Here is a 14,710-nt window from a genome sequence, read left to right as displayed (position 1 = left end):
AAATAGATTATTTTAAATGACCTCTCATGCACTCATATATTTTCAGTTTCAGCCTCTGACATGAGGGTCCAGGGTTTAAGGCCTCAGGGTCTCAGAGAGGACACTGGGACCAGCTGGGCTCTGCTTCCTTGATATTTCACCATGTTGCATTTAGTGTGATATTTAAATAAAAGCGTGAGGCATGTTACTCTTTGCAGGATGTTCTTCACGCTCAATCTCAGTTCAGTCTGTTTTTTTCTTCTTCATTTAAACAAACAAAGTAAATTCAATCAGGAGAGACTTGTTTGGAGTTTAACAATAATTCATTAAAATTGCATATATTCGAATAGTGCAAAGTCTTTGGCGACTGGACTCCACCCTGACTGACAAGCACAAGGTGATGCTGATATCTGATGAAGCTCTTTATGATGACACAGTTCCATTCACTCACAACAGGGAGGCAGAACAACAATGCAGAGACACCACAAATACACACCATATACATCTGTATAATAATAATAAAAACGCTGATGATTAGGCCTGAACCTCTGGGCTAATCAAAAGGATAACAAATGACCTTGCTTGACCTTGTCCTGATCAGATTTACCCAGACAGTGCCTCCTGGACGCTCTGAAACAATGAAGCCCTCTATTCCTGAAACGAGCTGCACGCTTTAGTCATGCTGCCTCTGACCAATCAGCTCGCTGGGAAAATGCAGCCGCTGTTCCTTCAGGATCCTGACGGGAACTAAAGTAGTGACTTCAAAGAAAATGCATTTGAATTGCTCTGCGTTTCTCCTGTGAGTCTGGATGCTTTTACAGCTCAGAATAACAACTCAGTGATAAGAGCTGTGTCTATTATTATAAAAGAACCTGCTAATCAGCTCCCATAATTAATATTGATGCAACGTTCCACGGTTCCGTGAGCGTCACGTACTCGTGATGCTCCTCCTCTCTGCCTCTGGACTTTAGAGGACGAGCAGACCTCAGTGAAGACGTTCCTTCAGGCCTCTCTCCTCCTGCGTCTCCAGGGTTCCTTCCTGGTCCTCCAGGCTGTGGCTCAGGCTCTGGTGGCCTGTGGAGCACCCAAAGGATCCATCGTTACCGTGGGCAGCATCATCGGGACCCAATAAAAGGAGTCCAACCCCAAAAGAGATGGAAATACACTTGTCGTCATTTTAAAACCGAGTTCCACAGGAATGTTTCCCAAAGCACACGAGAGGAGTTCCTCCAGCTGCTGTTTGCCCTGAAACAGTGTGAAGGCAAAGTGGGGTTGGATCTGCTGGCTGGTTGAACGTCTCTGCTGCATGAAACTGTCCGGTGACCCTGTGTCCTTGTGTCCTTGTGTCCTTGTGTCCTTATCTCCTTGTCTCCTGGTTCCCGTCTGCAGGTGGGAAACATCGGTCAGGCCAACTACGGCGCCTCTAAAGCCGGAGTGGAGGGTCTAACCAGGACGGCTGCCAAAGAGCAGGTGAGAAGAGTCACACACACACACACACACACACACACACACACACACACACACACACACACACACACACACACACACACATAAGAATCATCTGCTCGTCTCCTGCAGGTTTGGGATTCGGTGTAATTGTGTGCTGCCAGGTTTCATATCGACTCCGATCACTTTGGTTCCTCTTCACTTTGGTTCCTCTTCACTTTGGTTACTCTTCACTTTGGTTCCTCTTCACTTTGGTTCCTCTTCACTTTGGTTACTCTTCACTTTGGTTCCTCTTCACTTTGGTTCCTCTTCACTTTGGTTCCTCTTCACTTCCTCTTCACTTTGGTTCCTCTTCACTTCCTCTTCACTTTGGTTCCTCATCACTTTGGTTCCTCTTCCCTTTGGTTCCTCATCACTTTGGTTCCTCATCACTTTGGTTCCTCATCACTTTGGTTCCTCATCACTTTGGTTCCTCTTCCCTTTGGTTCCTCATCACTTTGGTTCCTCTTCCCTTTGGTTCCTCATCACTTTGGTTCCTCTTCACTTTGGTTCCTCTTCCTTTTGGTTCCTCATCACTTTGGTTCCTCTTCACTTCCTCTTCACTTTGGTTCCTCATCACTTTGGTTCCTCTTCCCTTTGGTTCCTCATCACTTTGGTTCCTCTTCCCTTTGGTTCCTCATCACTTTGGTTCCTCATCACTTTGGTTCCTCTTCCCTTTGGTTCCTCTTCCCTTTGGTTCCTCTTCCCTTTGGTTCCTCTTCACTTTGGTTCCTCTTCACTTCCTCTTCACTTTGGTTCCTCATCACTTTGGTTCCTCATCACTTTGGTTCCTCTTCACTTTGGTTCCTCTTCCCTTTGGTTCCTCTTCACTTTGGTTCCTCTTCCCTTTGGTTCCTCTTCACTTTGGTTCCTCTTCACTTCCTCTTCACTTTGGTTCCTCTTCACTTCCTCTTCACTTTGGTTCCTCATCACTTTGGTTCCTCTTCACTTTGGTTCCTCATCACTTTGGTTCCTCTTCACTTTGGTTCCTCATCACTTTGGTTCCTCTTCCCTTTGGTTCCTCATCACTTTGGTTCCTCTTCCCTTTGGTTCCTCATCACTTTGGTTCCTCTTCACTTCCTCTTCACTTTGGTTCCTCATCACTTTGGTTCCTCTTCACTTCCTCTTCACTTTGGTTCCTCATCACTTTGGTTCCTCATCACTTTGGTTCCACATCACTTTGGTTCCTCATCACCTTGGTTCCTCTTCCCTTTGGTTCCTCATCACTTTGGTTCCTCATCACTTTGGTTCCTCTTCCCTTTGGTTCCTCATCACTTTGGTTCCTCTTCCCTTTGGTTCCTCTTCCCTTTGGTTCCTCTGTAGATGTTCAGAATGGAAACAAGGAGAACTTTTCGGAGCTCCCAAAAACACTTTCCTAAACATTTAGCGTGTTTATTGTTACATCATCAGCTAATAAATACTTGAACACTAAAAGTGTGTTATTGTTGTGTGTTTTATGTCAGTTGTGTTGCATATCAACACTTGTGTTCATCACACAAGCGTTGTTGGCTTTAACATTGTTTCTGGTTTTATCCGCCACCTTTTCTCCTGTGTGGTGAGTAAATATATTGATACATGTCATTACTGTTTGCAGTATGAATATTTGTTGTTACATCATCACAATTATTAAAACACATAATTGTGTTTTGTTTAGAGGTGGTGCAGGTGTCTGAAAAACAGGACTTGATGATTTGTGCGTGTCCAATAACTGCGTCTACACACATCTGTACCCATGAAGTGATGCGATAACATCTGCATTCATGCACGAGGAATCCACAGGGGAAGGAACCGCTACGTATAGTAGTAATAACAATTTATGATTGTGCAGAAATAGAAAAAAAATCGTAAAAATAAAACAAACAGTAAAAAAGGAGAAATCTCTAAAGAAACAAATCAACTCATAAGTCGTCCTAACAGCATAAACACAATAACTGATCTATAAAGCAATAACTAGACACATTATGACATTAGAATTTGAGATTAATGACGAAATAATTATTATAATATCTCCTAGAAGCATGATTCAAACCTATAAAACGTTCTTAACCAATGAGGAACTACTGAAGAAATAAAACAAGAGTCAAGCAGCTCTTTTTAAAAGATTATATATTACAGAGACAATTATTTAAAAAAAAAAAAAATACTTACACACATTATAAAATAATACTTTTTTTTCTCTTTCCAGCACCATGTTTTTGTTTTGTGTTGAAATGTCAGCGCCGTGGAAGCAGACACACATTTTTTAGGTTTAGCCACGCGGCCCCGTTTCCCTGCTATAGTAATAATGACAATAAAAAAGACAAACAATAAAACATAAAAAAAAAATGAAACCAGAACCCTAGTATGACCTAAAATTCATCCCTTTTAACCCCATGGTGGCTGGCGGAGCGTCTCCTCCCTCTCACACCCGGCCCCTCCCACCCTGACGGCGCCGTCTCCTCCCTCTCTCCCCTCTCTCTCTCCCTCTCTCCCCTCTCTCTCTCCCTCTCCCCCCTCTTTCCCCTCTCTCTCCTCCCTCTCGTGGTCAGAAGAGCCTCGTGTGTCACGCGCTAGAGAGCGATGCAGGGCCGACCCGGTGGATGTGTTACCCCGACCCTCAGGAGTCAAACAGCGACGACAAGGACATGTGACAGAACTGGAGAGTCACCATTTAATCATGACAGAGGAAGCAACAGTTAACAGCACAGTACAGTTGTTGAAAACACTAAGAGGGGATGTTACAATAAGATATGGCCACAGATTCTTTGGGTCTCCAAAAGGAGTTTGGACAGAAGCACCGTCACTGAGTTTAACCTGCGAGTCACTCGCTTCACTGGACCTCCACGTTCAGCTACAGGAAATAAATACAAATGGAGCATACCACATTTGACTGGAATATTTGGTGGTCCGTGTATTATTCAATCTCAAAGCACCCTGTTTGTTTTAAATAAATACAATAGAATATCACTATTTCTGTACAAATGGAATGTAATGCACATTTTCCCCAGTAAAAAGCTTCATGAAATTGTAAAAGAGACTAAAGAAAATGAAGGACTCGAAGTGGATACTAAAAGTTTTATGCTTTGGTATAATTAGCACCTTGCCACACAGTTTCTTTCAGTAAAGCATGCGTTTTATTCACTGCTGTATGGGAAAGGGAGGAGGGAACTTTGAATCTCATATACATATTTAAACCCCGACGATGTTCGGCGCCTGGATGCAAAAATCAGAAAATGTATTCTGGATGGAAATCAACAATCAAAGAACCCAGAAAGTGACTCAGCAAATACTGGACCGGTGCGTGGTCGTGACCCTGGTGGCCTCTGAGGAAGAAGCATCAGCCCGTTTTAAAAGTCACGTTTGCGTCAAGTTCAGCACAGTTCACAAAAAGGAATGGCTTTTAAATTCACTGATCCAGGATCTTCACTCCCGCCTCGCTGCAGCGGGAACAAATGAACAATTCAAAGAGAGACAGTCTGCTGCTCTCGGGGCCGAGGAGAGATCATCTAGTGGAGGAAAGAGTGAAACAAGACAAGAAGGAAACGGGAACAACACGACTGACCAGTCACTGGACCTTCCTCCATTTCTTACAGAACTAGCCGACTAGTTTCTCCTCGTTTGGTTTGATGTGAGGACCTCTGGCGAGTGCAAAACAGGTGGAAAGTCCATTCAAAACTTTCAATTCTGAATGACGCCGGCGGACCAAAACCCTCCAGCTGACGGAGCGCCTCCTGTCGGCCGTGAGAGGGGGAGCTGATGACGAGAAATGGAAAGAGTGTCCGAGTGTGACCTATGTTTGAGAAGAGGTGGGGGAGGTAGAGCGGGCGAGATGAGAGGAAGATACAAGAGAGACAGTGGGGAGGAGAGATGACGGAGAGGGGGCGGGGCTTCTCTTTCCCAGGCCGGCCCCTTTCGCTGCTGGTCAAGAAAACACTTTTTTACTCCAAAGAACTCTGTCCTGGGCTTTCTTCTTCTTCTTCCTTTCTCGCGGTCGTGCGCCCAAACGGTGGTCTCCTCTCCGCAAGTTCGTTTTTGTCATTTCTCTCCTCTTTGCTTTTCTTTTTTTTGACATCCATTAATTGTTGGGAGGATGCCGCTTTCCCCAGGCAGGCGCTTGAGAGTGAGCGTTTGTCTCACAAAAAGCATCTGCGTGTGTAAATGTGTGTGTGTCCGTGGGTTTGTGTGTGTGTGTGTGTTTCATATCATTTACAAGTTAATTTACAAATTACTGGGCGTGTATGTTTCTTATGTTTATATATATATATAAATATATATATAGGTGTGTCTCTAAGTGCATGTGTGTGCGTGTGAGTATTTGCACGTGTTGTTTCTTTGCATGATGCATGGATGTGTGTGTGTGTGTGTGTGTGTGTGTGTAGTGTGTATTTTAGCCTTGGAAACAGACAGGTCCCACTTCAAAGCCAAACTGCTGGTTGCTCTCCCCAAAGTCTGACACCTTGATATCCCGCAGAGGGAGATGCTCCACCTGTGGTGTGTTGATCTCCAGGACTGTTCTGTCAAAGCCCTTACGATACTGCAGAGAGAGAAAGAGAGAGAGAGAGAGAGAGAGAGAGAGAGAGAGAGAGACGTGTCAGCCAGCTTCATGTTCATATCTTTAAACTCTGCATCATAACATGGAACATTAAAAACACCTTGGACAGAGAGCTAGAATTATCAACTTAGCATCAGGCCACCTTACTTATCATTCACCATTTTAAACCAGTGAAAACAGATCTCCCTGTGTGCTATCTGAAGACGACAGGAGATCAGAATGACCAGGAGTCTTGAGCTAAATACTTTATTTCATCCTGTACATGGAGTGACAAGGCAGCGTTCAGCACAGCTCTGGAAGCACACACACTTTAAAGGTACAGTGGTGTGGTTTCTCCTGGGGTTTGCAGCATTATGTTGTCCTATATTGTGTGTGATTTAAGTAAGTGTACTCAGAGAGTGAGCCGAGAACATATTCACTCTGAGATGTGAATCAGTAAATATCTAGAGCAGGTTGTCGAGGACCCTCTGGTTCTACCTTAAGGGCGTCATTTTGTTCTTAATGTGATGTATGAGGTGGGGCACAACACGTGTTGGCTTCACTGGCTGGATGTCGGATGGGTTATGTAAAGCAGCTTCATCATTATTATCATTCTGGGTTCTGCGGGTCTGAAACTCACAGAGCAGCCGTCGACCAAGGCCTTGATGTAAGGGTTGGTCTCGTAGCTCAGCTTCTCGTCGTTGGCTCCCTGGAGGTGCAGCGCCCGGTCGTAGTTGTTCTTGGCGCTGCGGTCGGCCCAGGCCACTGAGCGGTGGCAGTGGTAGGTGAGGTTCTGGCGGGCCTGGACGCTGAGGAGACGCAGGAAGCCCAGCTGGACCACGCCCACAGGCTCACCGGTAGCGTCCACATAGGAGAACTGGGAGGAGGAGGAGGAGGAAATACAATGAGAAGAGGTGGAGGATCAAATGGAGGGGAAAGGGATGATGAAGAAGGGTGCGAGGAGGGACAATGAGTCACAAAACTAAATAAAGGGTAATTTAGTAAAGTAAAGACTCCTCATGTCACAGAGGAGTACTCACCTTGCTACCAGTGGTGAACTGGCTGTACCAGGATCCTGGAGTCTCACTGTCCCAGGAACTCATCTTCACCTGCCACCAGAATTGTCCACGACACATAATTAGTTCCATGTTCACTTTTGGACAAATACATAAACACAGCTTGTATGGGAAAACACCAACTTGTGTTTTTTTCTGAACCGTTATAGCACATTGCATTACAGTACATATATATATATAGATATATATATATATATATATATATATATCTATATATATATATAGACTCAGGTCCTCATATTTTACAGGGCAAATAGCTCAGACAAAGCATCACCAGCCTTCCAACTCTTTTCTTTGTAAACACTCAAAGAGACCAGCTCCCTGAGATCTAAATATGCCGATGCAATTGAGAAATTCGTTTCTAGAAGGTGGGCAACCAGAGACGGCAAACCTCCACCTACACCCAAGTGCATCATTTCGAACACTGTTTCTTAACTTGCACTCAGACGTTTAGGAGTTAGTGTCGGGAGAGTTGACGCACAACATTTTTAAATAGATTTTACAGAGTTGCTGATTCGGTGGACTGACCGTGTTGATGTTCTTGCTGGGATACACGCAGGTTTCTGCTCCGCTGGTGAAGTTACAGAAGACCTTGAAGGAGTCTCTGGAGCAGCCCTGGTTGGGGTCAATCCAGTATTCTCCTGCAGAGGGCGACAGAGAGATGAAACACGGTGGAAAACCCGATGGAGGGAGCGTACCTCCGAGCAGGTGGCAGCCACATATTTAGGTCGACTGCCGTACCGTCTTTGAGCTCCGGCTTGCTGAGGTGCAGGTCTTGGCAGGTGCGGGCCGGGCTGTCCTGGGTGCCGAGAGGGAAACGCATGGTCTCGATCTCCTGTCGCAGCGAGTTGAGCGAGCCGAAGATCTCCTCCATGCCTTCGGTGCCCATCAGGAACTCGGTGCCAGTGGCGTCGGACGCGGGCATGTCGGAGTTGGTGTCGGGGAGCATCTGGCTGGCGTCGATGGAGCGCTTGGACTTGGGACTCCTCTGGATGGGCAGGGGCTGAATGACCTCGCCTGCTGGGCCCTGGGGAGCAAGTGAACGTTTGAATCAAGGATCTGACAATCAACAGCGTCGTGCACGAAGTGAGCGGAGCTTCAAGGCCAGTGGAGGACTTACAGGAGGTCCAGCAGGTCCTTGTACACCCTTCTCTCCCTTTGGACCAGATCCACCCTGAACACAGAGAGGAAGACGCATTACTGTATCGGATCCAAGCTGATGCATTTCATTCATTCATTTTGGTACAAACACTCTGAACGTATACTCACAGAAGAGCCCTTAGCACCCTTGACACCTTGAGGACCCTGTAAAAGACATGAGGCTTTAGTTAAAGGATGGTGACCATTACTGTGGTACCTACTAACATCTGTGGAACTGAGCCAGGAGGAATATGGAAGCGAGGCGGCGAATGATGGGATAAAACGTTACTCACAGGCAGACCAGGAGGACCAGCGGGGCCGAGGGGTCCGGAGCCTCCAGACATTCCCTGTGATGCAACACGATGTCATACATGAGAGTTGTTTACACGTGATCAGATGAATGGGAGTGATGGCGGTTGAGTGGACGAGGTCAGACTTACAGACTCTCCTTTAGATCCAAAGGATCCATGAGGGCCGGGCAAACCTCGGTCTCCCTTCTCTCCCTGCTCTCCTGGGGGCCCAATGAGACCGATAAGACCCGGGTGTCCCTTCTCTCCCTTAGAGCCGGGGTCTCCACGCAGACCAGGCAAACCAGGAGGTCCCTGCAGGAGGAGAAGAGGAAGAAAAGAGGAAGACAGTGAGCAGGCGGTGGATAAGAGACGAGAAACATGAAGAACAGGAGATGATAGAGAGAGAGAGAGAGAGAGAGAGAGAGAGAGAGAGAGAGAGAGAGATGACAGTAGGATTTACCGACTGCAATTTGAACAAAACTAACTTTACAAGTATGTAGACATGCAAGTAAAAGGTCATCTTACGAGGGGTCCAGGTGGTCCTTTCTGTCCAGCAAGTCCTGGAGATCCTTGTTCACCCTGAAACACGGTCAGGAAAACGTTTAGCAGGTGAAGCATCCAAGGAACAGAGTATACATGGATATCACGTGTTCCTCCTGGAATATTAAATATATAGACATCTTTACTGACCACTGATCCCGGGAGTCCTCTGAGGCCTTCTGTTCCTGGTTTTCCTGGTTGACCCTGGAGGCCGACGGGGCCGGTCTTTCCTGGGGCGCCGACAGCGCCCGAGTCTCCCTGTCAATGACGATGGAGAGAAACATGATTCAACATGTTCATGAAAGTGATTCAATCCACGACGGAGCCGGAGAAGTTATGTGTCACAATTGCCGGACAAAAGAACTTTGGTTGAATAAATGTAGCAAATGCTTTTCAGAATAAAAGCAGAGTTAGTCTTTTATCCTAAGATCAATACTGGAAAGTATCATCAACAGGAAGTGAGACGGTGACCTCTTGTCAATGTATTCATAGCACTTTAGGATTGATTGCCAGGCCTTTAGACTTGGTTCTGCAAAGCTCTGGGCTCACCTTGGTTCCCTTCTCTCCCTGACGTCCTTCTGGTCCTCTTGTTCCAGCAGGGCCCTGGAAAATAAAACGTATAATATAACATGAAGAGAAAAGTCCAAGGCCTTCTTCAGGCAAAAAGGTAAAAAGCGTTAAATCAGATGGCTGTATCATATCAAGTTCTAACATAGCCAACGCTTGTATAGTATAGAGCTGGGTAACCCGAACAAGAAGCCAATGAACAAACAAAAACACATGAGACGGCTCTAAAAAATGTATAGAAAGGATAATAAGACAAATATAATGAGAACAACAAACACTGAACGGTTCTCTCTGCAATAGTAATTTCACTCGATCTCCACCTCGAATGTTCTTTTTAATGGTTTCTAGGCCTTCAACCAAAAGGCTGTTCCTTTATAAAAGTACGTATCTTCTCAGAGACTCAGTCTTTATGTAAAGCAGCCGCAGGTACAAGACAAGCGTTACACACAAATATAGTAGAAGTGGTGGTCGTCACGGTGACGTCACTCTTTGGTTTGTAGACACTGCCATCTTGATTTTTTTTTTGCAACCAGAAGTAAAAAACGAGATTGCTAAATTAAGACAAAATGTTGTAGTTAACCGTTGATGAAGTGTAAACACACTGTGAAAGAGTTAAAGTCTGTTTGACTCTAAATGACCATAATTTACTAAATGAACATCATGCTGTATTGAAGAAGACTTGAAACTAGAGATTGAGACATAAACTCATGTTTACAATGTTTACTGAGGAAATAACTCAAGAGAAGTAGAGTCATTTATATAGACTTCTATACAATCGGACTAAGGTGCTTCTGCTTTGGCTTCACTTTTCAGAACTGGATTTTACTCTGAAGCTTGATAAATGAAAATGTTTCACCGTGAAAAGGAGGATGTCTACTGAGAGCAGTATCCTGATGTCCTCTTCTTAATGCGGACCGATCTAGAGACGGACTGGGCTTTCTCGTAAGCATCCTGCATCGTTTTGTTTTTCTAGTTAATTTCTTTCAACGGTTGCCACCGTGCATATCAAATGAGGATGGGGCTCTTACCCTCTTTCCAAGGGGGCCGGGAGGTCCGTTCTCACCAGAAGGTCCGGGGGAGCCCTGAAGAGGAGCCAGAGAGAGCGGCTTGAGAACACTGAGGCACTTTTACGTCACTCACACGTCGGCGTTGTTGACTTACGGATTCTCCTTGTTCACCATCTTCTCCTCTCTCTCCCTTGGCGCCATCTAGTCCCTGAAAGCAGACGTAATGCAGCCTTTAGAAAAAACAGGTAAAGACACACAAGACACAAGACAATATGTGGGCTCATATCACAATATCAATATAGATATACATTGCCCAGCCCTACACGGTGGGGCGACGTGTATTTTTCCATAAAGGGTACTCACTCTGGGTCCAACCTCACCATGGGGACCAGGATCACCAGGGAAACCAACAGGACCCTGAAGTTAGAGACAAATACAAAACCCGTCTGAATAAATGGCAATACAAGAAGGATTTAGAGATAAATGGTTCCTGCTGCAGTCTTTGTGTGTGCGTGTCATTGCGGGTGTCATACAGGGTTTCCTTTGGGTCCGTCATCTCCAGGTCCTCCTCGTCCTCCAGCAGGTCCAGCAGTTCCAGGTTGTCCGGATTCTCCCTTCTCTCCGCGCTCTCCACGAGGACCCTGCCGACAGGAGCACAGGACCCTCAGTAACCCACGGATGCTGTGAGCCGGTCAGCAGAGGGTTAGTCGCTCAGCCACTCACCTTCTTTCCGGGCTCCCCTAGGATCCCAGGTGGTCCGCCCTCGCCAGGCTCTCCCTGTGGAGCAAACAATATGTCTTCTAGCTTCAGGAAGTCTGTATTTCTGCGGACGCCATCAAACTCATACGGAAAAAGTGCTTTGATGTTAGCAAAAATAAATGTATTTATCTCTGCACCTTCTCTCCAATAAGTCCAGGATTACCCAAACCACCGGGAGGACCTTGAGGACCCTGAAGAAGAAAAAACAACCACACGAAAACAAGTGAGACAAAACGATTAAATAATTCACATCAAATTGGTTATTATCATCAAAAAGAAGAGCTACTTACTGACCCAACAAGAACTTGTCAGATCACAACTTTAAGTAACTTTATGGAATCATTTTGCAGAATATTCTTTGACATGCTACTATTGAGTGTTGCAAAAGTACAAATAGGAGCTGCGGTCACTCACGTCAGCACCACTGGGTCCGGCGGGGCCACGGGGTCCCGGGGGACCTGGAGGACCCTGGAGACACAAAGAGGCTCTCGCTTTAGCCATCATTTATGATTTCATTGGGATGAAATACGTCACTGAGTCATTATGACTGATATCATGTGTTCTTGAGACTCACCAGAGGTCCAACATCTCCGGTCTCTCCCTTCTCACCTGGTGGCCCTGGCAGTCCCTGCAGAGCAGAGGAGAACGCTTAGTTAAGATGAGCAACTTAGCACAAGAACGGAGCTCTAACCTCCTCTGAATATTCATATAAAAGCCTAAAATAACGATTCGAGTGACACTTCCTATGAAGAAGTCATTGTGGTTTTATTTGACCTGCAGTCCGATGGGTCCTGGGGCTCCTGGGAATCCTCTGGTTCCTTCGTCACCTTTCGCTCCAAATGGCCCCTGCTGGCCCCTTGGTCCAAGCTCTCCATCAGCACCCTGCAGCGCAGAAGAAGCAGAGCAGAAATAAAGACATGAGAGATAAATAGATACTAATTAGTGATTGAATGGTAGTGATCGTGTTGTGTCCAGATAGTTCGTTCCCACTCAGCTAAATCCATACAACATATGATTTCTTTCTTATGTGTTTTATATCCTAGTTGGTTTGGAATAAAGAAGTGAGTTTGTAGAGAAAGCAGTGACACTTTATCTGAACAAATAAAGAGTGCCAACAAAAACTCATCTGGCACCAAATGCAGCCAACTGCAAGTTCATACAATCAGGAATAAGTGCAAGCAAGGGGCTGCAAACTGTCTGCTTTGGTCTTCAAAGAGTTCTGCTTTGTACTCACAGCAGGACCGGGCTGACCGACAGGACCCATGGGCCCGGGTGGACCAGGAGGACCCTACCAACAAACAACAAACAATGAGCAAAACAGCAGTGATGCGATACATAGACTTCCACTAATTTCACTAATTACATCCTGATCCTTTGCGATCAGAACTCACATGTTCTCCTTTTCCTCCCTTGCCGCCCTTCTGCCCATGCTCTCCAACCTCACCCTGTACCGAGCAAGAAACATCACGTTACAGCCAAGACCTCAACAAAGGGGGGAGTAATAAGGTAAAGCTTCAAAGGACAAGATGGGATGGAGAGGTACTGGCCTTGTCTCCGTCCTCTCCGGATACTCCAGGTGATCCGGCAGGACCCGGCAGACCCACGGCTCCCTGCACTCCATCACGGCCGGCCGGGCCGATGGGACCTTTCTCCCCCTTAGAGGAGAACAAAGAGGAGAATCAATATTTAACTCTTATTCAAAATGTCGGGTCAAATGCACGACAGCACATTGGATAAACATGTCCAGAATACTCACAAATACTCCCTTTTCTCCAGATGGTCCAGGAGGCCCCTGAGGGCCCGGTCTGCCAGGAGGTCCAACCGGTCCAGCAGTACCAGCTTGCCCCCTCTCACCAGGAGACCCCTAGGGAGGAACAGCATCACACAGCTGGTTACATGCAGGAATTCAGTGAATGAATACTTCATTCTTAAATTGGATGGACTGAGATATATTGTTATTACAGAGTGGAACAATTTAAATTAAATGAAGTTTATTTCGTATAGCACAAAATCTCAAATTACAAATTTGCCTCGGAGGGCTAATTTCATTATCGCTTATTTTTGAAATATTAAAACACATTTTGCATTGACCTAACTCAAACTAACTTAAATCCTACAGCACTTTACAGGTATAGGGCTGGCTAGATATTAATGTATATTTTCATTCCATAAGTTGGAGTTAGGTTTTGGGTTGAAACATACCGCGGGTCCAGGAGGTCCGGCAGGTCCTTCACTTCCCTTCAGCCCTCCACCTCCCTGCAACCAAAGACAAGAAAGGATGAATCCGTGATCGTTGACCTCTACCAGACACTTCTCTCCAGAGGTCAGTCGACTGCTAACAAAGTGACCAATATAAGAATGAAGATTCTTATATTGGTCTTGGTCATACTCACAGGGGTTCCAGGAAGTCCTCTCTCCCCAGGGAAGCCTCTCAGTCCTGGGGGTCCGTCTTTGCCGGGGCCTCCGGAGGGTCCAGGGTCTCCCTTGGTGCCCTCCTTCCCTGAGGGACCAGAAAGTCCCTGCTCTCCAGGTGGACCTGAGGGTCCGGGGTGGCCACGCTCGCCCATTGGGCCGGTCTCTCCTGATGAACCCTGAGAGGATGGAGATGGCGATGGAGAGGGCACAGAGGGGAAGAAGACGTTGGGAGAAAAGACAAGAGGACGAGTTGAAACTGATGTGGTCCAGCGTATCTGTGGAGAGAAAAGTCTGCACCATGATTGGAAAAACTCACCTGAGGTCCAACGACTCCAGGAGGTCCAGGTGGACCCATTTTACCTTGGAAACCCTGGAGGAGAGAGAGTCAGTGAGCAAACAAATCTACAATATATTGATATCTAATGAAGGCTTGATGGGTTCAGCGCATCTTCAAACTACAACGTCTCTTTGAGTCCAACGGTGTCACCAAAACATGTGAGACATTATCTGAAGCGGTGTGACTGCATCCGTGAACTAACATGAGGAATGCTCATGTTAGTTCATTTACGACATTTGCGTCAAATCCTCATTGGGTATATTTTGGAGTCCTAAAAGAAAGCAGTGACTGGAATCAGAGAAGAAGTCTTACACTCATCAGTCTAAACCGGTGGACCATCTTAGGGGATGACTGAGGATTGTTATATAAAACTGTAAATCATAGCTTGTTTTATGAAAAAATGCCCAAAACTACTGTATTTGGATGTATTGAACACCATAAGTAAAATACAAGTGAAATATATGGTTTGGTATGTGAGAAAATTAAAATGTGTGCAAATGTGTGCAAATGTGTACAAATGGGCCCCAATGCAAATTCTGGAGTCCTTGCCTGAATCTTCTCTGAACTAAACCCTCTCTATCTTTGTTCTGCTTCGCTTTATCAAA

At 45.9% G+C, this 14,710-nt stretch overlaps 1 protein-coding gene across 1 annotated transcript in view; it reads right to left on the bottom strand.

The window, feature by feature from the left end:
• Nucleotides 1-3,969: 3,969 nt before the first annotated feature.
• col11a2 (collagen, type XI, alpha 2) overlaps nucleotides 3,970-14,710 on the bottom strand; it is a gene marked incomplete at its 5' end in the record, with an annotated part of 44,036 nt that continues 33,295 nt past the window's right edge. Inside the window, 28 exons of the mRNA XM_079232026.1 lie at nucleotides 3,970-5,977; nucleotides 6,615-6,851; nucleotides 7,015-7,083; nucleotides 7,579-7,691; nucleotides 7,792-8,077; nucleotides 8,171-8,224; nucleotides 8,320-8,355; nucleotides 8,484-8,537; nucleotides 8,631-8,792; nucleotides 9,006-9,059; nucleotides 9,171-9,278; nucleotides 9,570-9,623; nucleotides 10,616-10,669; nucleotides 10,749-10,802; nucleotides 10,958-11,011; nucleotides 11,128-11,235; nucleotides 11,318-11,371; nucleotides 11,491-11,544; nucleotides 11,768-11,821; nucleotides 11,928-11,981; nucleotides 12,128-12,235; nucleotides 12,588-12,641; nucleotides 12,745-12,798; nucleotides 12,901-13,008; nucleotides 13,110-13,217; nucleotides 13,556-13,609; nucleotides 13,747-13,944; nucleotides 14,085-14,138. Coding sequence (XP_079088152.1) covers nucleotides 5,831-5,977; nucleotides 6,615-6,851; nucleotides 7,015-7,083; nucleotides 7,579-7,691; nucleotides 7,792-8,077; nucleotides 8,171-8,224; nucleotides 8,320-8,355; nucleotides 8,484-8,537; nucleotides 8,631-8,792; nucleotides 9,006-9,059; nucleotides 9,171-9,278; nucleotides 9,570-9,623; nucleotides 10,616-10,669; nucleotides 10,749-10,802; nucleotides 10,958-11,011; nucleotides 11,128-11,235; nucleotides 11,318-11,371; nucleotides 11,491-11,544; nucleotides 11,768-11,821; nucleotides 11,928-11,981; nucleotides 12,128-12,235; nucleotides 12,588-12,641; nucleotides 12,745-12,798; nucleotides 12,901-13,008; nucleotides 13,110-13,217; nucleotides 13,556-13,609; nucleotides 13,747-13,944; nucleotides 14,085-14,138 — 2,598 coding nt within the window. The 3' untranslated portion in view covers nucleotides 3,970-5,830. The remainder of the gene's footprint in view (nucleotides 5,978-6,614; nucleotides 6,852-7,014; nucleotides 7,084-7,578; nucleotides 7,692-7,791; nucleotides 8,078-8,170; nucleotides 8,225-8,319; nucleotides 8,356-8,483; nucleotides 8,538-8,630; nucleotides 8,793-9,005; nucleotides 9,060-9,170; nucleotides 9,279-9,569; nucleotides 9,624-10,615; nucleotides 10,670-10,748; nucleotides 10,803-10,957; nucleotides 11,012-11,127; nucleotides 11,236-11,317; nucleotides 11,372-11,490; nucleotides 11,545-11,767; nucleotides 11,822-11,927; nucleotides 11,982-12,127; nucleotides 12,236-12,587; nucleotides 12,642-12,744; nucleotides 12,799-12,900; nucleotides 13,009-13,109; nucleotides 13,218-13,555; nucleotides 13,610-13,746; nucleotides 13,945-14,084; nucleotides 14,139-14,710) is intronic.

Source organism: Taurulus bubalis, assembly GCF_910589615.1.
Source record: "Taurulus bubalis genome assembly, chromosome: 16".
Lineage (NCBI taxonomy): Eukaryota > Metazoa > Chordata > Actinopteri > Perciformes > Cottidae > Taurulus > Taurulus bubalis.
The sequence above is the reverse complement of the archived record's forward strand: the minus strand, read 5'-3'. Positions and strand labels throughout refer to the sequence as shown.